This window comes from Geotrypetes seraphini, chromosome 14 (genome assembly GCF_902459505.1).
Source record: "Geotrypetes seraphini chromosome 14, aGeoSer1.1, whole genome shotgun sequence".
Classification (NCBI taxonomy): Eukaryota; Metazoa; Chordata; class Amphibia; order Gymnophiona; family Dermophiidae; genus Geotrypetes; species Geotrypetes seraphini.
Window position 1 is genome coordinate 38,802,138 of NC_047097.1, and position 27,426 is coordinate 38,829,563.

General features: G+C 43.9%; 1 protein-coding gene across 1 annotated transcript in view; it reads right to left on the reverse strand.

The window, feature by feature from the left end:
- Positions 1–920: 920 nt before the first annotated feature.
- The window catches only part of KLF13 (Kruppel like factor 13), a 143,346-nt gene continuing 116,840 nt past the window's right edge, over positions 921–27,426 (reverse strand). Inside the window, exon 2 of the mRNA XM_033919502.1 lies at positions 921–3,119. Coding sequence (XP_033775393.1) covers positions 2,839–3,119 — 281 coding nt within the window. The 3' untranslated portion in view covers positions 921–2,838. The remainder of the gene's footprint in view (positions 3,120–27,426) is intronic.

Consider the following 27,426-nt stretch of genomic DNA (forward strand, 5'->3'; position numbering starts at 1 on the left):
GGAAAAGGTCTCAGTTGGTACATTTTGGCTGTTGGAGAGTTAACCTGTAATTTGGAGTCCAGTACAGGTGTCTTAAGGCCCATGATTATGCAGTGAAGTTCTGTACCTTGGTAATGATAGGTTGGATCTAAAAATTGCAACTCTGTTCCTTTAACCTTATTCCTATTTCTTTCGTTGAAGGAAAACCTGAGCAACTTGATCAACTCTCCTAGACTGTGTCTGCACTTGGGAACTGAAGAAGACAGCTTTTGAATTCTGGATATTTATTTTGGATGCAAGCGCACAGGTCCTAATTCTATAAAATGTGCCTACAGTAAGGCGCCTAGGTTGGTGCACCTAGCCAATCTAGGTACCTAACTTAATTTTTTTTAATTGGTCCAGTTGGTGCTGTTTATTGAAAAGCGCCCTTAAAAAACTATTAAAAAAAAATAATTTGTCAGTAGGTGCCTAACTCGGTAGGTCCACTGTGGTGCCTACCGGTGCCCACAGGAAAGGCATGGTAAGGGGCAAAGTTTGGGCATGGATTGAGTTAGGAACCACTAGGCGTCTATGTTAGGCTCTGGTATATTAGGCCAGGAAACTCTGGCCTAATATACTGGTGCCTAACATTAAGATGGCCTAGCGAGGGTGAGAGATGCTCGGGGCAGTGGCACCCCTCCCCTGCCCTCTTCTCTTCTCTGCTCCCCCACCCTCCACTCCTTCCCCATCCCCTTTTGCTGTGCATGCCCGCGCCTCTTCCCTTCCCCGTACCTCTTTAATGTTCGCACCAGCGTCTGCTCCTTCCCTGATGTCACTTCCTAGGCACAGGTCCAGGAAGTGATGTCAGAGGAAGAGCCGATGCTGGTGCCAGCAGCATGTTGGGGTTGCTGCTCATGCCCCGAACATTAAAGAGGTATGGGGGAAGGAGCGCACACGCGCAGTAGTGGGGGGGGGGGGGTGGGGGGGCGGAGAGGCAGAGAGGAGGACGGGTGCCGGCGCCCCTATCAAGATGGTGCCTGGGTTGGACCACCCCCCCCTACTACGCCACTGCCAGTAGGTGCAATTCTACAAAAATGCCTAACTTTGATTGACATGCTATAGGTGCTGTTTCCATTGGCGCCTACCATGTTAGGTGCTGTTTATAGAATTCGGCCCACCGTGACCAATCACTTCCTTACAAGTAGAAAGAGGGATGAGGAAATCTTCCAAAGATATAGATTTATTTGATAGCGCTGAATATTTGGGGATTAACTATATAACTTTGAGTGAATTTTGAACATAAGTCATAGCAAATTTGAGTGGGACATTTTGATTGTATTTTAGGTCTTTGGAAATTCATAACATAAGAATTGGCATACTGGGACAGACCAAAGGTCCATCAAGGCCAGTATCCTGTTTCCAACAGTGGCCAACCTAGGTCCCAAGTACCTAGCTAGATCCCAAGTAGTAAAACAGATTTTATGCTGCTTATCCTAGGAATAAGCAATGGATTTCCCCAAGCCTATGAACTTTTCTTTTAGAAAATTATCCAAACCATTTTTTAACCCCTATCAATCATCAGGAAAAGTCAAAATGGATCTTGTCCAGTTTTTGCTTCTGTTGTGGCATAATTAGATATATATATATTTTTTAAATAAAATAATTAGCTTTGGATTTTCCTTAGATCCTCTGGGCAGCATCTGATGAATTTTCCCCAATGGATCTATGGAGAATCCAATTCATCTTGAAGAAGTAGACCCTAAAACTGCCTTGTCTGAGTTTAAACTGGAATTGTTTGCACATCTCTAGTGACATTTTTTGGTTTGGCTTGGTTTCTCTTTGCCAAAAGTGGACTGTAAAGTTCAAATTGATTTCTCCCTGGTCACGTCATCATCAGAGAGGCAGTAGCTTACTTCTTGCAAGTGTCGCAAGGAGAAAGTCATTCTAGCTAGAGAACTGGAAGACGGGGCCTGGATAACACATGGATCAGTATAAGGGCTAAGAGAGAAATAGAGATTTCATTTTAGAGAAATGATAAAGCTAGTGTCTTGCAAACATGCTCCTACCTATCATCACTGCATTTCATGATTTAACCGAATGACAATTATAATGAACAACAGAAGTTTATAAATCAGACACATGGCAAGTTTTCACGACAGGAAGTTGGTTTTAGGATATCAGCAGAAGGCGCACGTGGAAGCATTTGCTGTCACTGGATATAGAAAGGAGAGCCAGGCTGAGTGAGAGGCAATTGCTGAGGAGCCCCACGACAGCCATGTGCTACCAGGGACTGTCAGGATTCAGCACCAAATTACAGTCCCTTTTTTTCCCAGCATGACAGCTTTTAACCGGAAGCTTTCAAGTGCAAATATATGAGGAAGTAAAGCTATGAAAAGGCTGCTGTCTTCATTTGTGGAACATAGTAATTCATCCCTGAGAAAGGGCGAGGAAGAAGGAACAAATTCAGCCCAGTTGAATTCAGAGCAGTGTGAATGTTTTTCTTGTGCAATTTTTGTATTTCAAGAAAAAAAAAAATCTGCTTATACACCTGAGGAAGAAAAGGTTGGGTTTTGTGGTTGTTTTTTTTCTCATTTGTTATTTCTTTTTGTAAATAATGATTGAGGACACATGTTTATGGCTATGAAACATGCTTAAGTCCTAACACCCAGTTGTGTTTGAATGTGAGGTTAAATTAGCCCCTCTTTTTCAAAGGCAATCCAGGAGGTGCTCTGGAAATTTGCAGCAGAAGCAGCTACCTTCCACACTAAAGGCAAGAAGCAAGAGGCAACAAGAGGGGGGAAGAGTGCGGCCCACAACAGACAATCCACAAAGGTGCTGGGTCGGGTGGTGGAAAAGTGCTGACATCTGGTGCAGGCAGGCTCAGGGGGAGCTGGCAGGGCTGGAAGGATCAGAGCGGCTGTAGTCGCTCACTGAGCCCGTTCGGGAGGCGCTGCCGTTACGCCTCTTCAGCATGCCTGGGTGGAAGTTGGCATGGCGGCGGGCATGCTTTGTCAGGTGGTCACTGCGCATGAAGCGTTTCTCACAGATTGGACAGCCGAACTTCTTTTCCCCGGTGTGGGTGCGGTAGTGTCGAGCCAGCTCATCTGATCGGGCAAATTTCTTGTTGCATTCCTGCCAGCTGCAGGCAAATGGTCTCTCACCTGTGGAATCAGAAGAAGACATCTGTAAAGAACCGCTTTTTAAACAAGACATAGCAAGTTTTCTTTTTTTTTTTTTTTTTGTTCAATGATTTTTATTGAATATTTCAAGAAATATACAGAAAGCAGTGTAAACACACAAAGTCTGACTGAGAACCAGTGACATAAAATAAGACCATGTCTATAGTCAGTAACATATAACCGGATTAATAAAAAAGAATTCAAGATATGTGCAACTGCTAATGAGGGAATAAATGGCAGCAAACAAGCAGCATCTTATCATCTCAGCACCAGAGGACCTTAAATAACCTTGGATTTTTCCCTACTGGAATTTTCAGCTTTGAGGACCTCTTTCTTTTACAACATTTAGGGTGCTCAATTTTCAAAGTGATTTAACTGCACAGAAATGCTTCTGGCTGGTGAAATTACTTGTTCAGGCTATCTGCTGATATTCAGCAGCATTTATTTATTTAGATGTATTAAATGCTTTTTTTTCATGAAGAGATTCACTGAATAGTAATCAGGTACACTTCTCCCTCGTTATTCACAGGGGATACGGGCAAAGCCGGACCGCGAATAGTGAAAAACCGCAATAATCCGGCTCTGACCCACCCCCACCTCCCAGCCTTACCTGGTGGTCTAGAGGGCTTTCGGGGCAGGAGCAATCTTCCTATGCTCCTGCCCCGTGCAGATCGCCATGAGGAAATGGCTGCTTTGAGTTCCCGTAGTCTCTCGAGACTACGACGGGAACTCCCTACAGCCATTTCCTCATGGCGATCTGCACGGGGCAGGAGCGTAGGAAGATCGCTCCTGCCCCGAAAGCCCTCTAGACTACCAGGTAAGGCTGGGAAGGCAGCAGGGAGGTAAAAAATATGTTTTTTTAAAAAAATTTTCCCCCTCCCCAGAAAAAAAATCGCGATTATGTGAAATTGCGAGTGCAAAAACCGCGAATGGGGAGGGGGAAGTGTACTCTTAAGTATTTTCCCTATCTGTCCTGGCAGGCTCATTCTAACAGTGGTTCCGGGGACAATGGAGAGATAAGGTGACTTGCCCAGAGTCACAGGGAGCAAGTTGGGATTGAACTCACAACCCCAGGGTGCTGAGACAGCAGTTCTACCACTAGATCACACCTCCAGGTAGTGCTGTTAAATATCACCACAGACTGCTACACTCACAGCCAATTATTTTATTTATTCATTCATTTATTTTTACTGTTTATATACCACTTGTAGCCTAAGTGGTTTACATTCAGTTCCTCAAGCATTTTTTTCTGTCTGTCCTGGCAGCCTCACACTCTATCTCAGTGGTCTCAAACTCGCAGCCACATGCGGCCCCCGCCAGGTACTATTTTGTGCCCTCGGTACGTTTATCATAATCGTAAAAGTAAAATAAAACAGTTTCTTGATCATATGTCTCTCTAGCTATAAATCACAATACAGTGGTACCTCGGTTTACGAGTGCACCGTTTTGTGAGTGTTTTGCAAGACGAGCAAAACATTTGCAAAATCAGCGCCTTTGAAACCGAGTGTGCCTTGATTTACGAGCATCCCTCCCGCGTGATCCAGCAACCTCCCCGCGATCCGGCACCCCCCGCTCACGTCGCCTCCCCCTCCCCCGCCGCGATCCGGCATGCCCCAGGCACTCACCCACCCACCCGATCACATTCCTTACCCCCATTTGGCACCGGCACCAATGCACAGGACATGCCAGTGCCGGTGCCCAAAGATCTGCCTTCTTCTTTGCGCTGGGCCTTGAGCATCTGCGCATGTTGAAGGCCTTCGGAGAGAACGGGAACCCGAAGCCTTGAGCATGCGCAGATGCTCAAGGCCCAGCGCGAAGAAGAAGGCAGATCTTCGGGCATCGGCATGTCCTGTGCGTTGGTGCTGGTGCCGGTGCCAAATGGGGGTAAGGAATGTGATCTTACTTGAGGCATGCCAGATCGCGGGGGGGGGAGACACGACGCGAGCGGGAGGGTGCTTGATCATGGGGGGGGGGGTGCCACAAGTGGGGGGATGGTGGATCACGCAGCAGGGCCTTCATGAGCAAGGGGAGCAATGCTGGTTCTTGGGGGGGGGGTAGAGCAGCACCGTTGGCCTCGGAGGATGGGGGTGGGTGGGAACGAATCAAGCGAGTTTCCCTTAGTTCCTATGGGGAAACTCGCTTTGATATATGAATATTTTGGTTTACGAGCATGCTTCTGGAACGAATTATGCTCTTAAACCAAGGTTCCACTATATTATTATTATGACTTAGCCAAAAGGAAAGATTCCAAAACCCGAGGAGATCTTACATGGAGACCGGGATGGGAAGCTGGCCAAACTAGAGATAATCCGGGGAGGACTAAAGAGCGACAAATCACCAGGTCTGGACGGCATCCACCCAAGGGTACTAAAAGAGCTGAGAAACGAAATAGCAGAAACATTTCGCCAAATATGTAACCTTTCCTTAGAAACAGGGGAGATCCCAGAGGACTGGAAAATAGCAAATGTCACACCCATCTTCAAGAAGGGATCAAGGGGTGACCCGGGAAACTACAGGCCGGTGAGTTTGACCTCGGTCCCGGGAAAGATGATGGAAGCACTGATCAAGGACACCATCTGCGATCACATAGAAATCAATGGGCAGCTGAAGGCAAGCCAGCACGGCTTCTGCAAGGGAAGCCAGATGGATAAAGGGGAATCCATAGACATAATTTACCTGGACTTCCAAAAAGCCTTCGACAAGGTACCCCACGAACGGCTGCTAAAGAAGCTGTGGAACCATGGGGTACAAGGGGATATCCACCGATGGATCAAACACTGGCTGGCAGGCAGGAAACAAAGGGTTGGAGTAAAGGGCCATTACTCAGAAGGGCGATGGGTCACGAGTGAAGTCCCACAGAGGTCGGTTCTGGGACCACTCCTGTTCAATATATTTATAAATGACTTGGAGACAGGGACGAACTGTGAGGTTATTAAATTTGCGGACGACACCAAACTCTACAGCAAGGTTAGAACCAAGGAAGACTGTGAAGACCTGCAAGGGGACTTAACGAGATTGGAAGACTGGGCAAGGAAATGGCAAATGAGTTTTAACACTGAGAAATGCAAAGTCATGCATGTAGGGAAAAGAACCCGATGTTCAACTATAAAATGGGGGGATCATTGCTGGGGGTGAGCAACCTTGAAAGAGACCTGGGGGTGATGGTGGACACAACACTGAAAGCATCAGCACAGTGTACGACAGCCTCAAGGAAAGCGAACAGAATGTTGGGTATCATCAAAAAGGGTATCACGACCAGGACGAAGGAAGTCATTTTGCTGCTGTATCGGGCAATGGTGCGCCCACATCTGGAGTACTGTGTCCAGTACTGGTCGCCGTACCTCAAAAAGGACATGGCGGTACTTGAGGGAGTCCAAAGAGCAACAAAACTGATAAAGGGTATGGAAAACTTCTCATACGCTGACAGATTGGAAATGCTGGAGCTATTCTCCCTGGAAAAACGGACACTTAGAGGAGACATGATAGAAACCTTCAAAATCATGAAGGGCATAGAGAAGGTGGACAGGGACAGAATCTTCAGGCTGTGGGGAGCCACAAGTACAAGGGGGCACTCGGAGAAATTGAAAAAGGACAGGTTTAGAACAAATGCTAGGAAGTTCTTTTTCACTCAGAGGGTGGTGGACACATGGAACGTGCTCCCGGAGGCTGTGATAGGCCAGAGCATGCTACAGGGGTTCAAGGAGGGTCTGGATAGGTTCCTGAAAGAAAAGGGGATTGAGGGGTACAGATAGAAGTGGAGGTAGGTTACAGAAATAGTCAGAAACCACTTCACAGGTTGTGGACTTGATGGGCCGCCGCGGGAGCGGACCGCTGGGCACGATGGACCTCTGGTCTGACCCAGTGGAGGCAATTTCTTATGTTCTTATTTATAATCTATAAAGAGTTTTACCTCATGCAAAATTGTCATTTCTTTAATGAGACATTAACTATTTTTTCTTTGGTCCTCCAAGTACCTACAAATCTAAAATGTGGGCCTGCAAAGGGTTTGAGTTTGAGACGACTGTTCTATCTAATGTACCTGGGGCAATGGGGGATTAAGTGACTTGAACAGTGTGCAATCCTCACTCAGCAGGATAAACCATTCAAAACAGAACAGACCAACTTGTGACGTTCTTCAATTTTCTTTATTCAAAAACTTTTCTTTTTTCTTATCATTCTTGCTCCAATGCTCTTGCTCCTGCCTCGGCTGCAAGAGGAAGCCAAATTAAGTGCTCCTTGCTGGAACCCTTGATAAAGCCAGTTTGGCGAAACGGGTCCCGTCGGGCATTTGAGCATTGGAGCAAGAATGATAAGAAAAAAGAAAAGTTTTTGAATAAAGAAAATTGAAGAACGTCACAAGTTGGTCTGTTCTGTTTTGAATGGTTTATCCTGCTGAGTGAGGATTGCACACTGTTTGAGTTGTTCATTTTACCTCACTTCCTATCTTCAAGAACCTCTCCTGTAGGGATTAAGTGACTTGCCCAGGATCACAAAGATCAGCATGGGATTTGAACTCACAACACCTCAGCGTTCATTCAGACCATGATGGAGTTGGCACTTATCAGTTATTTTGTGTTGTTTTCTGCCCAAACTGACAGGAAAACCCTCCAATTCATGTGCTATTAATAGTAATCTAATACTACTTTTATATAACTGTCCATTACAAAAAAAAATGGTCATGAGCGGTATACATACAAATCACATAATCAACTAATATAATCAAACCAAAGGGAAAATATATTCTCTGACTGTAAGATCTCGCTGATTGACCTGCCCTTCTCTGTTGTAAACCATATTCGCTGATTCTTTGTTGTATCTGTATTCACCGATTGTAACTATTCGCTGATTGTCCAGCCCTTCTTTATTGTAAACCGCCTCGAACTACTGAGGCTTTGGCGGTATATAAGAAATAAAATAATAATAAAATAATTTAAAACATCACTAAAAAGAAGACAAAAATGAAATTAAGAATCAGAGGAAACACCTAATAAACATTTATGAAAGAGAAAGTTTTTTGTTTTCTCCTGAAGACCATATAAGATTCTCTTCTAATTTCAAGAGGAAGATTGTTCCAGAAACTAGCAGATTGGTACAAAAAGAAACAATGCAATTGTTTCTTGTATTATTAGGAGACCTAGGAGGCCCCAGTTGTACACCCAAGTGTGCTTTCTTTCCAAAAGAGCACACACTATTTATAAAAGTACACCTCTTTCAGAAGAGTGTATACCTGTGATTTCCAAAGTGGGTCCTGGAGACACACCCCAGACAGTTAGGTTTTCAGGCTATCCACTGCCTCTACTGCATGCAAATCTCTCTCATGAATATTCATTGTGGCTGTCTTGAAAACCTGACTGGCTGGGGTGCCTCCTGGACCAGTGCACACCCTTTAAGAATGAGCACTCAATGATGGTGATGTTGGTCCCATAAAATAACAAAATGAAAGTTCCAGTAAACTACATGGGAAATGATATATATAAAAAAAAAATTTGTGGGCTACACACCCCTAGGAGGCAATGGCAACAACAATGACAGATGTACGGACAATTTTAAACTTGAAATTATTTCATTAGCAGCCGTGAGGCTTACAGGGAATCACAAATCCATGTTCTCTGTGCAAGGCCCGGCTTTGCGGAATGCCTTACCTTTGGCGGTGCACCAATCAAATATTTTCTTCATTTCAGGGAGTGAAAAGTGTCCTATTTGAGCGCTTTTTGGGTGCTCGCCAGGCGACAGTGTGAGAGGGAGTTGTTTTTTGTTCTCCTTTGCTGCTACTTATTTGTTTTACCTTTTATCATGATGAGTTGGAGCTGTTTTTTGTAGTCCTTTGTTGCTATGTATTTGTCTTATCTTTTATTATGATTACTAGTCTTTAAGCCCATTATATTAACAGGTGCTAGAATAGATGTGTGTGTCTGTCTTTCTTTCTCTCTCTCTCCTTGGCCGCTGTCTGTCTGTCCTTTCGTTCTTTCTTTCCTTCTGTCTCTCTCTTTTCTCGGCTGTCCACCACCACCCCTTGCCTGCTCCCCCTGTCCAGCAGCAGGCCTTCTCCCTTCTTTTTACCTCCCCCTGTCCAGCAGCACCCCTTCACTGCTCCCCCTGTCCAGCAGCAGCCCTTTTCCCTTCGTTTTACCTCCCCCTGTCCCTGTATTTCTCTGTTGCGCCATGCCTGCCTGTCTCTCCGTGGCCCCCTTCTGTTTCCCCCCTCCCAGAGCAAAGCATGATTGCTGCTTGTCCTCCAGCACACCCCTCCCCCCCAAAGCAGCCCCCTTTCTCTCTCCCCTACACTTCTTACCAGCATGGGACACCTCGCAGCACCCGCATGACAAACTCCTGCTGTTGTTGAGAAAAATCGCTGTTCAAGCCGGCGCACGCGCTGCAAGCTTCCCCAAGCCCGCGCACACGCTGCAAGCCATCCCAAGCCCACGCACGCGCTGCAAGCTGCCCCAAGCCCACATACATGCCACAAGCCACCCCACACACCGCAAATGGAATGCGGCCAAGGAAACACACAGCACAGCGGCAGGGATCACGGCCTCCTAAGTGCGCATGCACGCTTAGGGTTTTATTATAGAGGATGTATGTTTTTATTGTTCCCCACTTAGATTTGTAGCTAAGCGGGTTATAAATAATTTTAAATAAATGTACAAACCTATTAAGAGGAAGACTAATGGTACATTCCTCGAGGAAGGGGGATTAGTACAAATTGCAGAAGGGGCCCAATTTGCTAAGCTCTTTTTCCCATAGATAAGGGGAAAGAGCTGGTGAAAGCTGTGCCCTGCAGATTTCCTAAATAGAGCCGCCTGGTTTTATTAGGCGACTGTATTTAGCTGCTCCAAAAATGGGCATTCTTTCAGGATGGTTAAGGAACAAACCACATTGCTTTATTCCAAAAGCAGCATTAAAATCATATAAATGGTTTATTTGAATTAGAATGCTCATTATTCCATTTACCATCCAATCCACTAAGCTTTCTCTCAAACACTAATAACTAGATATGAACTCTTTTATATAGAGGCTCTTTTCAAAAATACTAAGGGCTCCTTTTACTAAGCTGCGCTAGCGGTTTTAGCATGCGCTGCATTGCTGCGTGCTAGACGCTGATGACACCATTGAGCTGGCATTAGTTTTTATACATAGCGCAGGTGGCAGCTCGTGCTAAAAACACTAATGCACCTTAGTAAAAGGAGCCCTAATATTAGGAGCACACAATTAAGCTACAAAGTAGCAATTATGCCATTGTATCACTGATTGTTCAATGTCTGTTTTCAAATTTGTACTGCGTGATCTTGTGTTATCCATCTAGAACTCTGGATCGTGTAGCCTATAAGTATAACAAATAAATAAATACACTGAAACCGGAGAAAATATTACTTCACTCAATGTGTAGTTAAACTCTGGAATTTGTTCCCCGAGAATGTGATGAAAGCAGTTAGCTTTGCAGGGTTTAAAAAAAGGGTTGGAATATTTCCTAAAAGTCCATTATAAGATGGACTTGGAAAAAATCCACCACTTACTTCTAGGTAATTAGCATAAAATCTATTTTACTTTTTTGGGATCCTCCCTCCCTCCAATTAAACATTATAGTTTCAGATAATTTGAAATTAAACCCATCCTCCCCCCACCCTATCTTTCAATAAATAAAAGGGGTAGAAATAAATTATTAAATTTAATCAATCCTTACAATAATTTGTTAATGGCTCCCAAACATCAATAAATGTTTTATAGCGTCTCTGTTGAATGGCTAATATCCTCTCCATTTTAAAAATATGACACAATGAATTCCACCAGAAATTATAACTTAATCTATCATAATTTTTCCAGTTTTTTGTAATTTGTTGAATGGCAACTCCTGTCATTATAAGTAAAAGTTTATTATTTTTAGAGGATATTTGACTCTTTTTCCTCATTAATGTACCAAATAATATCGTATCGTATGAAAGCGCTACCGGATTCTCAAGTAAATTATTAATTTGACTCCAAATAGATTTCCAAAACTTATGTATTAGAGGACAAAAATACAATAAATGATCCAATGTACCAGCTTCAAGATGACAGTGCCAACATCTATTAGACTTAGAGCGATCTAATTTTTGTAAACGCACCGGGGTCCAGAATGCTCTATGTAACAGAAAAAACCAAGATTGCCTCATAGATGCAGACACTGTACATCTCATCCGCAAGAGGTTTTTAGTGCTGGCTGGCACCCTGAATGCTCTGAACTGCTCCGACAGTCACAGAGTTCCTATGAGAGTCAGAGCAGCGCAGAGTATTCGGTGCACCAGCCGGTGCTAAAAACCTCTGGCTTGATGGTAGGCTTCAGAGGATAGTGGTGAACGGCACTCCCTACGAAATGATGGAGTGCCGCAGGGCTCGGTCCTGGGCCCGATCCTATTCAACATCTTTATAAGAGACTTGGCAGAAGGGCTGCGAGGTAAAATAACATTATTCGCCGATGACGCCAAACTAAGCAATGTAGTGGGCAAAAGCACAACAGACATAAATTCAATGTCCGACAACATGATGCACGACCTACTCCTACTGGAGCGCTGGTCTAGGTCCTGGCAACTCAGCTTCAATGCCAAAAAATGCAAAGTCATGCACCTGGGCAGCCAAAATCCATGCAAGACTTACACCCTTAATGGCGAGATCCTAACAAGAACTGAAGCAGAACGAGACTTAGGGGTGATCGTCAGTGAGAACATGAAAACTGCCAATCAAGTGGAGCAAGCTTCATCCAAGGCAAGGCAAATCATAGGTTGCATACGCAGGAGTTTCGTCAGCCGTAAGCCTGAAATCATTATGCCATTGTATAGATCCATGGTGAGGCCCCCACCTGGAATACTGTGTGCAATTCTGGAGGCCGCATTATCGTAAGGATGTGCTGAGACTGGAGTCAGTCCAGAGAATGGCCACCCGGATGGTCTCAGGACTCAAGGATGTACCGTACGAGGAACGGCTGGATAAGTTGCAGCTGTACTCACTCGAGGAACGCAGAGAGAGGGGTGACATGATCGAGACATTCAAGTATCTCACGGGCCGCATCGAGGTGGAAGAAGATATCTTCTTTTTCAAGGGTCCCGCAGCAACAAGGGGGCATCCGTGGAAAATCAGGGGCGGGAAACTGCATGGGGACACCAGGAAATTCTTTTTCACTGAAAGGGTAGTTGATCACTGGAATAGTCTTCCACCAGGTTATTGAAGCCAGCAGTGTGCCTGATTTTAAGGCCAAATGGGATAGACACGTGGGATCTATTCACAGAGAAAGGTAGGGGAGGGTCATTGGGGTGGGCAGACTAGATGGGCCGTGGCCCTTATCTGCCGTCTATTTCTATGTTTCTATGTTTCATATTAAAATGTCATAGCAGCCATCACTTAGGGCTCCTTTTGCTAAGCTGCGATATTGGTTTTAGCGTGCGCTTTGAAAGCAGTGCATGCACATAGATCTCATGCATATTCATTGGGGAAATCCTGAAAACCTGACTGGATTCGGCCCTCAAGGAGGGATTTTGGGGACCCCTGCACTAGACCTTAATGCCAGCATTGAGCTGGCATTAGTTCTAGCCGCGTAGCGCGGGTTTAGCATGCGCTAAAATCCTGCGTATGCTAAAAACGCTATCGCAGCTTAGTAAAAGGAGCCCTTAATAGGTTCAATGTTGCTCCTGCCCATGCTGAGTAGGTAGGATTACCAGATATCTGGATTTTCCCGGACATGTCCTCCTTTTCGAGGTCATTTCTGGGGGTCCGGATGGCTTTTCAAAACCCGGCACTTTGTCCCCTTGTCATTCTCCAGTCACAAACATCCATCTTCAGACTCACCCTTGCCCAATTCAAAGGCACATTTCCTCACACAGAATGTAACAATAATTCATCATTTTCTTTCTATATATAATACAATAGTTTGAAAGTTGCAATTCAGACAAAGTTCAAAGAAGCTTTTCAAGTAATAATACAAAAGAAAACATTGTTAAACTCCTTAAATACTGAAAGCTGCCAATCACAATGACGTTACATTGGAGAGATGTGCCCTTCTCTCCCCGGAAAAATTCAAACTGTAAGATAAAGCTAGAGAGCAGGGTTTCTGAAGCCACTATCCACAATGAATATGCATGAGACAGATTTCCATACACTGGCTCTACTGCATGCAAATCTCTCTCATGCGTATTCATTGCGGATATGTAAAAACACAGATTAGTTAGGGCGGTGCTTCCCAAACCTGATACTGGGGGCACCTCAGCCAGTCAGGTTTTCAAAATATCAGCAGTAAATATACATGAGATATTAAGAATGATCTAAGCAGTTTACAAAGTATAATAACAATTTAAGAGAAATGAAAAGAACTCCATAAAATAAAGGACACACAAAAACACCATACAGCAGACACATATACACACAAATACTCCTTCCACTGCAAGCAAATCTGTCATGAATAATCATTGTGGATATCCTGAAATCTTGGTTGGCTGGGGTGCCCCCAGGACCAGAATTCCTATGAGCGTCAGAGCATTTAGTGCTCTGGGCTCCAGTAGAAGACTCTATTGAGGCTTTGTAAAAGTGTGTATATATATGTATGTATAAAGTTAAAAATATTGCCTATATTAGCACATTCGAAGCACAAGAGATTCTGCAGAATGGGGCTCATAATCGAAATGGAAATACGTCTAAAATCTCACCTAAATCGGCACTTGGATGATTAATAAGACAAGTCATCCAAGTGCCGATAACCAAAATGGGTTTTAGACGTATTTAAAAACAGCTTAGGCCTCTTCAGTGCTGCTGTACGCCCAGAGCTGAAAGGGGCATTTTAGGAGGAGTGTTGAGGACGGGATGTGGGCTGAGCTACACTTAGTCATACTGCAAGTATAACCAAAAGTTTAACGAGACTGCCTAGATGGAACTTGTACGTTGTGACTTAGGCAATGTAAAGTGCCCAGAAGGTATCCAAAGTCACTAGATAACCACTGCAGGGACAAAGTACAGACCCCTACACAATCCCCCAGTGATCACTAACCCCCTCACATCACCATAAAAATCGGAATAAAAACGTACATACATGTCTCCAGAACATCAACACCTGGCATAGGAAAACTTAGTAGAGTGGCACAGAGGTGGCTTAAGTAGTCTTGGACTATTGGGGTTGTAGACAGGACTACTAAGCCTAGGAGACTCTACCATAGCTCCCTCAAACCATGAGCATGAGTGTCCTCAGACCATAAAGTATCAGTCCCTCCCAGTGACCTCTGCTAAACTCCCATTATTTTTAGAATAGCACCAGATCAGCTGAAGTGAATGACTTTGCAAAAAAAAAAAAAAAAAAAATTCCATTATTTATATCAACAGCAGGTAGGATCAGAGGCTGAAGGAGGACACTTTCCCTGGATAAAGCATATATGAGGGGACCATCGGGAATGGGGGGGATGAGGATAGGCAGTTGGGTGGGTAGGTAGCTAAGTGAATAGATGAGTGAGTAGCTGGGAGAGGTAGGTAGGTGGATGGAGGTGGGTAGGGTTGGAGTTCACTTGCTTAGGGATCTAGGGTAGAGTATGCTTCAATTGGAAAGCTTCTGGATGTTTGAAACTGCACTATGGAACCTGTGAAGTTAAAATAGATGCAAAGTTAACTGTATAAATTAATTTTAAATCCACTTTAGCATGTGTTTAGTGCAGTTTTTGCATCAGTGATTTTTGCATGTCATTAGATTATTATTTGAGAAGTAATGTAAAAAAATTTTTTTAAAATCTGCCTAATAGTCTAACACTGATTTTTCATACATTATGACCTGTTAAGTGGGTACTTGAGGCAATAGGAAGTAAGTGACTTGCCTATGATCACATGAAAACAGATTGAATCTTGGCTTCCCTGGCTCTCGTCACATTAATTGTAATCACAAAGCCATTTTTGCTCTTGATTAAGGTAGCTGCATGTGATCAGAGCCATCTAAGGATTCAGATCCTGATTCTATATATGTAGGGTTACCAGATGTCAGGATTTCCTCGGACGGCTTTTCATAACCCGGCACTTTGTCCGGGTTTTGAAAAGCCTCCTCTCAATTCCGTTGAGCAGGAGGCAATCCGCGCATGCTTTCTGCCCAACCAAAGTAGGCAGCGGGGGAGGGGGAGGGAGAGGAGCTAGGGCGGGACTGGGGAAGAGATGGGCAGGCCTGGGGGCAGGTTTAGGGTGTCCGGATTTTACAATCATAAAATCTGGCAACCCTATATATATGGCACCTACAAAAATCAGTTAGCAAACAAAAAAGAGAAAAATTCACCACAAACACAAGTTGAAAACCAACTACAAAAGTGAAGGAAACAGTACTAACACTTAATACTGCTGACCAAAAGAGTCAATCCAAAAGGGGGAATAAAGACCTCGGATTCCCCTCAGTGGCACAGTGAACAACACTGCCCCTTGAATGGGGTCACTTTAATCATTGGTCAAAAAGACCACCTATTATGTACACATACGTATTTTGAACAACAAAATCTTACCTGAAAATTCTGATCCCAACAGGGACCTGTTTCATGGTCTGTTTGTTCAGGTAATCATAAAGAAAATGCTGTTCTCCAAAGACAGTGCATCTCTGTCACCTTACGTGTTCTTAACATAAATCAGCTCTACCTTCCTGTTAAATTGAATCGGTTTTGCCCAACTAGACATCCTAACTTTTAGGTGCGCTACATTTATGCCAGAATTTTTCTTGGCCTAAATGCTTAGGATTATCAGATGTCCGGAAAAACCTGGACATGTCCTTTTTTTAGAGGACTGTCCAGGTGCCCGGATGGATTTCCAAAACCCAGCAGTTTCCTAGCTTAGGGCCGCATCTGGAGAGCCACTGAGCACGTGCAGATGCGACACAATGTCACACATCATCCACGCATGTGTGAGACACCACCGCGTTAGACCTGCACATGCTCAGAGGCCCTCCAGACACGGCCCGGACTTGGTGAAGAAGAGATGAGTGTTTTTTTGGGGGGGGGACTGGGGGTGGAACAGGGTTCTTCTTCTTTGCACAAACAAATCTGGTAACCCTATAAATGCGTGCGCCTAAGTCAAAAACAAGGCGCCTAATGCAAAAACACACCCACGATCTGCCCCTAACCATGCCCACTTTTAGCTATGCGCGTTGGACTAGACGTCTAACTTTCAATTAAGTCTAACTGAAGCCAATCATATGGTGTTACTTGCCAATTATTGCCACCAATTTAAAGTTAGGCGTCTGCATCAACGTGCCTAGCCTACATCGGCTAGGCATGCTGACTTAGGCACCTAACTTTAAGAAGACTTTACAGAATTTGGGGATCAGTAAATCACCAAGATGCTCAGCTCTCAGCACAGGGTCAGCTACCTGGAGCTCTGGCCAAAACCCTCTGGTGCAGCTGAGTGAATCAAAAACAACACCACTTCCTCTTTATTCCACATTTATTTAAATTTGTTGAGATTCATCCAAAGCGGTTTACAACACATTGAATTATAAGGAGTCTTTGCCAGTGCTATAATAATTACTTGTAATAAAATGCTCAGGTGTCTAGGGGGAATAATAGATAGGATGGAGGGAAGCCTTCGGACAGTGTCCTTAGCTACAAGGGGAAATGGTATGTCTTTAACTTTTTCCTGAAGTGACAGTATGTATTGAGCTGCCGCAGATATGCAGGCAGACTGTTCCAGATGTGTGGTCCTAGGAACTTGAAGGTGGAGTTAAGCATCTTCTTTCAGCATCCAGACGATGGGAATGGTATCTTGAAACGATGTGTAGAACTTGAATTGAGGAAGGTGTGTGAGACCTTAATAGTGGTCACTAGTCCGCTGTTGTTTTCTCCGTAGATAACCTTGTGGATCATACACGCTAACTTGTAGTAAATTTTTTTTTTCACTGGTAACCAATGCAGTTTAAGCAGTTTCCAGGTTTATTCAACATTTGATACCATCTATCAACTAGTACCTAGATGGTTTACAATGCTGAAAAAAATTAAAACAAGATAAAATATAAATATATATACATGTTCAATGGGTAAGACAGACAAACAGAAACAAGTGGATCAAGGGGGAGGCATGAGTAAAATACATCGAGATAAAATAAAAAAGGGTGGTAAGTGGGGAGGAAAAAGCCATAAAAGGGGGGATAGCGCTTCATAAAAGCGTTTGGTATTCATTATTGTGAATGGAATAGGTTAGGTTAGAGGAATTGCCCATTCTTAGGTTAGAAATGCGTCTCTAAATAAGAAAGTTTTTAGTTTGGTCTTAAATTTGTACAATGATTCTTCCAGTTGTATATCCAATGGAAAATCAGCCTTGCTACCGCATTTTGGAGCATTTGCAGTTGCTCCAGTTCCTTCTCTGTAATGCCGTAGTAGAGGGAGTTGCAGTAATCTAGGTAGAGCAGTAGGACAGCAATGATGCTGGCATATTGCCTCCTCCTCTTTCAGCAGGCATAGACCAATGAGGCATGCTACTTCTGTACGGCCAATGACCTTTGTTTTCTCTTCAATGTCTTTTGTGTAGAGCATAGGCAGTAACTCTATCCTCAGCCTGCACTGCCTTTCTGCACCAGTAGACCTTCAATGCTTGAGCGGTACCTGGAAGGGAAAGAGGCTATGACCTGCATTGGTGTGTGGGAGAAGGTGCCACAAGGTAGTGTGGCCTGCAAGTGAAGTGCCTGGTCTTTGTGCCTTGTATTCAGCCAATGTACAGTAGGTGAAATTCCAGGGTAGGTCCAATCTAAGGAGGCAGTGAGCCTACTAATTGAGACAGATAGTGACTGCTAAGCTTGGGTCAATGGCTGGTTTAAGTGGAAACACCTCTAATAATATTCTATAAGTTGCATGCATTGCTAGATGGATTGCCCAATACATGCCTATGTTCCAGCCTCAGGTACTCTTGTGATTACACACTAAGCAACTTACAGTATGCGCTAAGATTTAAGATTAAAGCCTAGCACCTGCACATTAAACCACCAATTTATGGTGCCAATCACAGCTATTCTATAAACGTGGCATACAAATTGGGTCTTACATTAGGCACGGCTTAAAGAATTGCCTTTTATAGTTGCTCTACACAGAAAGAAGTCTATTTTCAGACGATTACACTCCTCTCAAAAAGATGTCTTGAGTATCTAGGTGTGTGATCATAGTGGCTCCAAGAATTAAGTTGCAAGAAAACCTTTAATTGGCTCAAATAAGGGTTAATGCCCTTCACTACAAAAATAGAATTCAATACGTTGCATTTTCTAGTTAAAAAAGCATGTATTGTTTCTAACTATATACATACAGACAGTTTTTTGGCACCAGGGGCATGCAGACAGGATTCTTGAGCACAGGAATAAGGGGGAATCAGACAAGGGTGGAGTGCCCTTCCTCTCTAATGGGAAACACCAGTGTAAAAAAAGCACATTAAACAAATACGGCCTAAATTCACACTGCTGAGCTGTGGCTTCCATTGCTGGGTGAACGGAATTTTTTTATTTTTTAAAGTATGTGGTGATGTATAAATAACCCTGGCATGAGCTTGAGGATATTCAATGCTTTGGCATCTCCCAACAGTCTGCTTGAAGGCAATGTAAGTTCCTTCTAAAATCAGACCTCTAAACCCTAACAAAGCAATGCTGGGAGCATCTGCCACTGTGCAGCATAAGCCACAGAGCAGCACTCCAAGGCCAGGAACCGACAAAGGCTGTTTGCTTTGGAATGATGTAGCACAGGTCTAAGAAGTGTGTGGATTTTAAACTTCCATTAGAAAGGGCAATGTACCAAAGTCTAGAAAACACCATCAATGGAGCTCTGTGTGCTAGAGCCCACAATCAGTGTGCATGAATTTTGGCATTAGGAGCAAAGTGTAATATGCAAAACTTTCCATATTTGCACTAAATTTTAATTCTTTTTTTGCCTCTGTCCACTCAAATCTTGCCCTCTTTCTCATCCTATTAAAAAAATTTTCAGCTACCTCTCAATTCTCCTTCTCCTCTTAGTCCCTAGCTCTCCCATTTCCCATCTCACTCCTTTCCCAACCTCCTATTTCCTTCTATCTACTTCCCATTACCACATCTCTCCTCCTCTCTCCAGTGGTCCAACGTTTTGCTCCCTCTCTTTTCTGTTGATCTTCTTCCCTCCCCCCTTGATGCTGAACAATGAGATGGAAGGAAAAAAAAGAAATGCTGCATCTCTCTTTCCCTTCCACCCCCAGGCCTTTCTCCCTCCTTTTCATCCCCAGATCTCTCCCTTTCTCCTTCGTGCAGGAGGACTTCCACGCATGCGCAGATCCGACGCGATGACGTCATTGCATCTCATCCGCCCATGTGCGGATGTGCTGCCCAATGAGAACAGGCAGCGGGGGCGGGGCTAGGGCAGAACCGTGGCATGACAGGGCGGGGATGGGTAGGACTGTGCAGGCTTAGGGGTCCGGATTTTCCAGACGGAATCTGGTAACCCTAGATATGTCCTCTTTTTAGAGGACTGTCTAGATGCCCGGGGAGATTTCCAAAACCCAGCAGTCTGTCCAGGTTTTTGAGGGCCTCCGAGCATGAATGAATATGATGTGATGTCATCACATTGGATCCACACATGCTCGGAGGTTCTCCAGATGTGGCCCTGAGTTTGGGGAAGAAATCTGTGGGGGCAGGGCTGGGGGTGTAATGAGGTGGGGCTGGGAGTGAAATGGGGTGAGGCTGAGGTGGAACAGGATGAAGTGGGGCAAGGTTGGGGGTGGAACAGGGCAGTCAAGTGTCTTCTTTTTTGCCGACGATATTTGGTAACCCTATGTCTGCTCCATTTAAGAAAACTTGGGCCTGATTTTCAGCCAAAGCAGCCAAGGGCAGTATTAGGGGGTGCAAAAAGGGCAGTTATACTAGGCACCCATGCTATGATGGGGGGGGGGGGGGGCAGAGCTTAAGCCTGCATTAAGTTGAAGAAGGCACAATCTTCTGGCTGGCTTTGGGCTCCCCTTTCAAATTACTACTTTGGGGCCCAGCAGGTCTAATACTGGCCTTGAAGGTGACCACTCTTTAAAGCTAAGTATCAGCCCTGTTGTTCATCTGCATATCTATAGTACATTCAGTGACACTATCCGTTTCAGGAGTGCTACTAAATATGAATATAGATGGTGACTGCTCCAGCAACTCTCCATTTAATTTAGGCCTCTCTCTCAACCCCTCTCCAGAATCAGCCCTGTATTATATAGTTAACATTTGGAACAACAAGAAAAGACAAAGGGGATGTTTTTCAACCAATAATAAAGTCTTTATTAGAAACAAAAGGTCCCAAGGATCCCAGTTTCGGCGTCTAGAAGACGCTTTCTTCAGGGGACACTTTGCTGAAAACAACGCAGTCAAGAAAAGGGGTTGTCAATGGAAAGAACTGTGTGCAGGCAGTCTGTACTGTTCTGAACGCTGTGACATCCTCCTTGCCTTTTCTTGTTGTTCTGTTTATAGTTAACATCTGGCCATTCATCAAGTTAATTCAGGTAAGAGCTGAAAATATCCATATAGAGAAATTAAAAAAGTAAACACATACCCTCCTCCCCTTTTATGAAGCCGCATTAGTCTTTTTAATCCTCGGCCGCGACGATATTAGCTTCAACGCTGTGAGAGTAGGAGATAATGCTGCTGCGGCCAGTGATAAAAAAAGCTTAACATGGCTTCATAAAAGAGGGGGGGGGGATAATTAATTTTGAATATTGGGCCCACATTTTTCTTCTTTCCAAATCAATGGAATTTTGAAAATAAATTATATGTAGATATACAGGGACTCAAAAATCTGTCTTTTGAACCATCTCAGAGCAAATTCAGCATGTGGGATGAACCGAAGAATGTATACTGGGTTTTAAAATGGGACATATCAGACTTAAGGACCTCACCCCAGTGTATTTCTATGAGAAAGGCAATGGCAGCAGCTATAGAATTTGTTGGTAGTGACATCTTGTGGCCAAATAAATAATCACACTTTAATTTTTTTCCCAACCAACAGAATGTTTGTAAAGACATTATACAGATGAGTTCCAAACTGTCAGAAACACACAGGCACATAGAGAGAAAGCAGATATACTTCATGATTCACATAAAGAACACATTTAAACATAGAGACATAGGCATACAAACCCCCATCCACTAGGGAAGACAGATCCACACACATCTATTCTCCCCCCCCCCCCGCGTATGCACAAAAACATCATCCACCCATAGGCAATGCATATACATAGATACACACATCCATCACAGACACACACATACACTCTTCCTCCATATGTACACACAACCCTCCTCCCCTCCCCCACACACTTGTATAGGCAACAAAGACACAGGTACAAATACATACCCGTTGGTACCAGCACAGACATATAAACAGGTAGGCAGACAGGTTAAAAAGATTTCTATTAGCCATACTCCATTTGCTTTTTCCAAATTTTGGATTTTTTAGAGGGAAGATTCGAAAGATGTGAGATTTGTAACTTTTGCTATTTAACTTCCTACATTTGCCAGTCTTTCTTAAATTTATATCCCAAGTTGGATTATTGTTTAATCTGCTGAGAGCCAGACTTCCACAATTGGGTTCAGTTGTGGCCTTGAGTTATGGAAAACACCACATACAGCAAGTTGACGTGACCCAAAACATTTAGTAAGTTTCCTTTGCTGCTTTCAGAAAGGTACTATAAGTTGCCAAACCCTTTCGCAACAAGTAGAAAAATAAAACATTGCACTTTAAAGAGCCAGGAGAAGGCCAAAAGAAAATCCTGATACAGAATTTGAGCTGCTTTACAAGACTCCAGCTGAACAGAAATCCCTTAGGTCAGCAGAATATAAACATGGATTCTGACTGTAACACTTTCAAGCACATTAGCACTGTCAGGGCACTGCTAGGTTTTCAGCTATGATAGTCTTCACACCATACAAGTTCTCCATTGTTATCTCTTCTTTGGGAAGCATTTATGCAGTAAAATTTGTCAGACTAGTCAAAATGGCAACTTGGCTCGTACTCATCCTCTCCTGGACCCTTTTCTAGCTCCTGTCAATGTCTTGTATTTTGACCTTCTGGAAACTGAAGATGAACATTATAAGAACATAAGAATAGCTATACTGGGACACACCAACGGTGGTCAATCCAGGTCCCAAGTACCTGGCAGAAACCCAGAGAATAGCAACATTCCAGAGCTGAGATTGTAATGTCATAATGCCTCATTCCACCAATGCCTAAGAGCCAACCTCATCAGTAATGTCTTAATGGCTCAATTGTCCTATACTTGACTCATATAAGAATTGCCACACTGGGACAGACCATAGTTCCATCAAGCCCAGTATCATGTTTCCAACAGTGGCCAACCCAGGTCCCAAGTACCTAGCTAGATCTCAAGTAGTAAAACAGATTTTATGCTGTTTATCCTAGGAATAAGCAGTGAATTTCTCCAAGCCATCTCAATAATAGCCTATGGCAGTTTCCCGCAAACTTTCTCATGCCACGGCACACTACATGGCTCGAGGCATCCGGAAGTGCGCGGACATCACCGTGATGATGTCACGCACATGCGTGACATCATCACATCAATGTTCACACATGTGCGAAGGACCTCCAGATGGGCTCTGAGACATCAGTGTGAGGTGCCAGCAGAGAAGAGGGCCAGAGAGGAGAGGCACTGGCACCAGCTGATTGTCTATAGGATGTGCCTCTTGCCGCAAGGGGCATATTCTGTAGGCAGTCATCCTGCTCCTCTCCTCCACCACAGTGAGCTACGGACTTCACTTTTAGGAAATTATCTAAACCTTTTTTAGACCCTGCTAAGCTAACTGATTTCATCACATTCTCTTTTTTTTTTTAAAAAAAAATTCTTTATTCATTTTATAACTTACATCAAGTACAACAATATTGATACTAACATTGTAACATAGATAATTCACTTGAGATTTTACAATTGATCTTTATCAAATTAAATTTATCCCCTCCCTCCCTACATTTTATATTTCATAAAATCATTGTCTTCAATAATAAAATCTCCCCTCCCCCGCCCTATTTTTCATTTATACTTAACAGGGAAGAAAAATATATATGTGATTCTTTACAATATTCTGATAATGGCCTCCACACATCCTGAAATTTATTAAAATTCCCTTTTTAAATGGCTAATGTTCTTTCCATTTTATAAATATGGCATACTGAATTCCACCAAAAACTTCATCACATTCTCTGACAATGAATTCCAGAGTTTGATTACATGTTGTGTGAAGAAATATTTTTTCTGGTTTGTTTAAATCTACTACATAGTAGCTTCATTGCATGCCCTATAGTTCTAGTATTTTTGGAAAAAGTAAATAAGCAAAAGAGTAAATAACCCTTTCCACTCCACTCAGTATTTTATAGACCTCATTCATATCTCCCCTGAGACATCTCTTATCCAAGCTGAATAGCCCTAGTCACTTTAGCCTTTCCTCATAGGGAAGTCATCCCTTCTTTTTTAAAATCATTTTCGTCGCCCTTCTCTGTACCTATTCTAATTCCGCTATATCTTTTTTGAGATACGGCAACCAGAATTGCACACAATATTCGAGGTGTGGCCGTACCACAGAGAGATACAAGGGCATTAAAACATTTTCATGTTTATTTTCCATTCCTTTCCTGATAATTCCTAACATTCTATTTGTTTTCTTAGCCCATTTTTAGATGTTTTGTCTCTGGCCAACTGTTTGAGGTGCTAATGGGGGCATAATGAACCCGGGTTATCTAGCACCATATAAAAGGTTTGGTTGCCAGGATAGCTGACATTGTGCACATGTACCTGGTTTTGGAAGTATGTGTCATTGAAACTTGAAATCCTGGCCTTCTCTGGCATTCAAGACCAGGGATGGTCATCCTTATGATGTTGCTAGGGGCCCATTATAACATAGTAACATAGTAGATGACGACAGACAAAGACCTGTTCAGTCAATCTAGTCTGCCCAGCAAGATGAGCTCTTAGCATAAGATATGAAGTGATACTACATAGGCATACTTCATATGATACTACAATGTGCCAAAGATTTGTACTATCTAATATAATAAAATGATAGGCCGCGCATGCGCACTAAAAAAAAAAGTGTTTCCTGATCCGTCGTAAAAACACGACTGCGCATGCGCGCCCCTGGCTCTCAATGTGCACTATGCTCAAGCTGCCGCCATGGCTCCTCTCTCGAACTGCAGCAGGATCGAGAGAGGAGCTGCGCGCGGGGGCTTTCAGGACAGAATATGATTACCATGTTTCTTTAGGCAGCCCCGGTTGTTTACTTGGATTCAATGTCAGCATTAGGGTTCGCCGGCCGCCAGCCCTGAGAGCCGGGTGAGGAAGGCCGCCGCAGCCTCGCGGCTAGGTAGGGGGACAACAATGGCGCTTATGCTCAAGCCGCCGCCACGACTCCTCTCTCGAACCGCACCAGGATCGAGAGAGGAGCTGCGGCGGGGGCTTGAGCATAAGCGCCATTGTTGTCCCCCTACCTAGCCGCGAGGCTGCGGCGGCCTTCCTCACCCGGCTCACATTGAATCCAAGTAAACAACCGGGGCTGCCTAAAGAAACAAAGTTTCACGGTGCTTGGCCCGCCAAACCATTCCTGCCGTTGCCGAAATTTGCCCCACCGTTCCTTCCCTTCCTCCATCAGGTACAGTTCAGCTCCGCCTAGGTTAAAAGGAGCCGCTTTGAAATTGGAGCCCTGCCGCCACGTAACACGTTCCCTCTGCCGTGGTCCCATATGTCAGAGAAGGGCGGGACCAAGGCAGAGGGGAAAGTGCTACGGCAGTGGCAGGCCTCTGATTTCGACGCGGCTCCTTTTAACATTGGTGGATTCACTGCACCTGATGGAGGGAGGGAAGGAAAGGTGGTTGTGCGCTGTTGAGCCCCTGTTTGCCCTCAGACCCTCTCCTAACTGCTCCCTCCTGTCTCAGACCACTGGGGGGAGGTGTCTGTCTTCAGCTGCCGGGATGAGGGAGGGAAGAAGAAAGAAGGGGCCCTGGCAAGCGAGTTATCAAAAGCCAACCATAGCCTAGGACCCCTACATGATATGAATAATGACCAGACAACAAAAGGTAAGAAAAATACTTTTATTTTCTGTTTTGTGATTACAATATGTCAGATTTGAAATGTGTCTTGAGGGAGGCTGCTGCCGCGGCTTTGGACAAAGGGGTACCATTTTCGTGGGAGCCGGCCTTTGGAGAGGCTTGGGATGCGGGAGGGGCTTCCGCTGCGAAGGGCTTTGGTGGGGGAGCCAGCCAGACCGTGAGTGTGGGGCCGTTGTAAGCGCGGATTGGTCAAGGAGCCGCCGCTGCCGAGGCTTTGAAATTGCTCTCCCACTGTCGCTCCCTCCCGCCCCGGCTCTGCCTCTGCCCCTGCCCAGGTTCAAAAGCAGGAGAGGCGGTCATCTAGCACCCGTTAATCTAACGGGCTTAAACACTAGTTTATATATAATTATATTAAATATTACTGCTTGCTTATATGCAAACAAGGGAGCATCATTATGCAGATATTTTGTCCTGACCACCAAATGCAATTTCTAAATCTTTACATTATTTGTTACCCCATCAAATGCCATATCATTGAAGTTGAGTTTGGCTTCTTAAAAATGTGATTTCAGTTTTATAGCAGGGTGTATGTACATTTGTATATAGAGAATTTTTTGACAAATAAACTGGTTGATATTAAAAGTGATCCAAATTGCTTGGAGCTAGGTAACCGGTGATATTCAGCAGTACTTAACTGGACCATGCTGCTGACTATTGGCACAAAATGGCCATTTTGAAGCCAGACCACACAAGGGCATTACCAGGAGTTGGAGAGGAAGCGGGAGTTATGCAAGTGCTGGCAATATTCAGTGCTAGCACCTCCATAACTAAATGGGTGAATTTAGCATAGGTTATAATATAAACAAATACATGGCAGCAATGGAACTACTGTGAGTGCTATTTTCTAAGCACTCACATAAGTGACGTGGAAGGCCATTTCCGATAGGTCGTCTCCGAGTCTGGAGTGGACATCTTGAAAAAGACGTCCAAAAATCTAGTGGGAAAATTGTCATTTTCAAAACCTCAAGAAGTTTATCTGTTTTGTTTTTCACAAATGACCTGCTAGATGTCTCAGTCTAGCACAGGGGTATCAAAGTCCCTCCTCGAGGGCTGCAATCCAGTTGGATTTTCAGGATTTCCCCAATGAATATGCATGAGATCTATTTGCATGCATTGCTTTCATTGTATGCTAATAGATCTCATGCATATTCTTTGGGGAAATCCTGAAAATCCGACTGGATTGCGGCCCTCAAGGAGGAACTTTGACACCACTGGTCTAGCAAGACATCTATCTTTGGCCTAGAAAGACGTTGTTTTCCAACACCATTCTTACTCCAATTTTTTTTTACCATACTCTTTTTAATTTCTACAGTTGTTTGTTTCAGTGTCTCCTGAGAAACAAAAACTGCAATGATGATGTACAGGACGCCAAGACTTTATTGGGCAATCATAAAAAACATAAAACAGTTTGTTTCCAAAAGGACTGATAAGACTGGACCCAACACGGTCCGTGTTTCGAAGAAACACTACTTCTTCAGGGGTCCTAACATGCAAGAGCATTTACGGTTATTCACTGCTGTTTCCAGTTTTTATTCAGTTGATATCCATCAAGTTACTTTGTTCTGATATGCGTTAGGACATCGGAGGAAGGCGTTTTTCTTCGATACACAGACTGTGTTGGGTCTGGTCTTATCAGTCCTTTTGGAAACAAACTGTTTTATGTTTTTTATGATTGCCCAATAAAGTCTTGGCATTCTGTATATCATCACTGCAGTTTTTGTTTTTTGTTTCTCATTTCGATATTTAACTGCAATCAAGTTGGATCTTCTGTTTGTTGCTGTTTATATATGCCGAAACATGGATCCTTGTTAGGACCTTGCTTCTAAAGAATAAAGAGTTTTTGCTTGGTGGGACAGACGTCTTTCTTGCCTTTTCTTTTGTACAAGAGCTAAGCATGCCCTAAACCCACCCATAGCACATCTCCAACATACCCCCTTGAACTTTGGATGCAGTGCAGACAAGAAGTCTAGCAAGACGTTTAGAATGCCAGTTTTAAAAATGACTGCTTAGATGTCTTGGCTAGTAAGACGAACAAGTCATCAGTGTAGCTAGACAGCCAATTTTGGGCAGGCCTGAGCCTCAAAATGGCAGGAATCTCTCTCTTTCCCTCCCTCCCAGCGCATGCAGCCTCTCTTCCTTCCCTTCCCACCCAGCTACCAGCCTAGTCTAAAAGGTAGCTGTAATCAAGCTTCTATAGATGCCACTAGGTCTGTCCAATGGCTCCAGCTTTG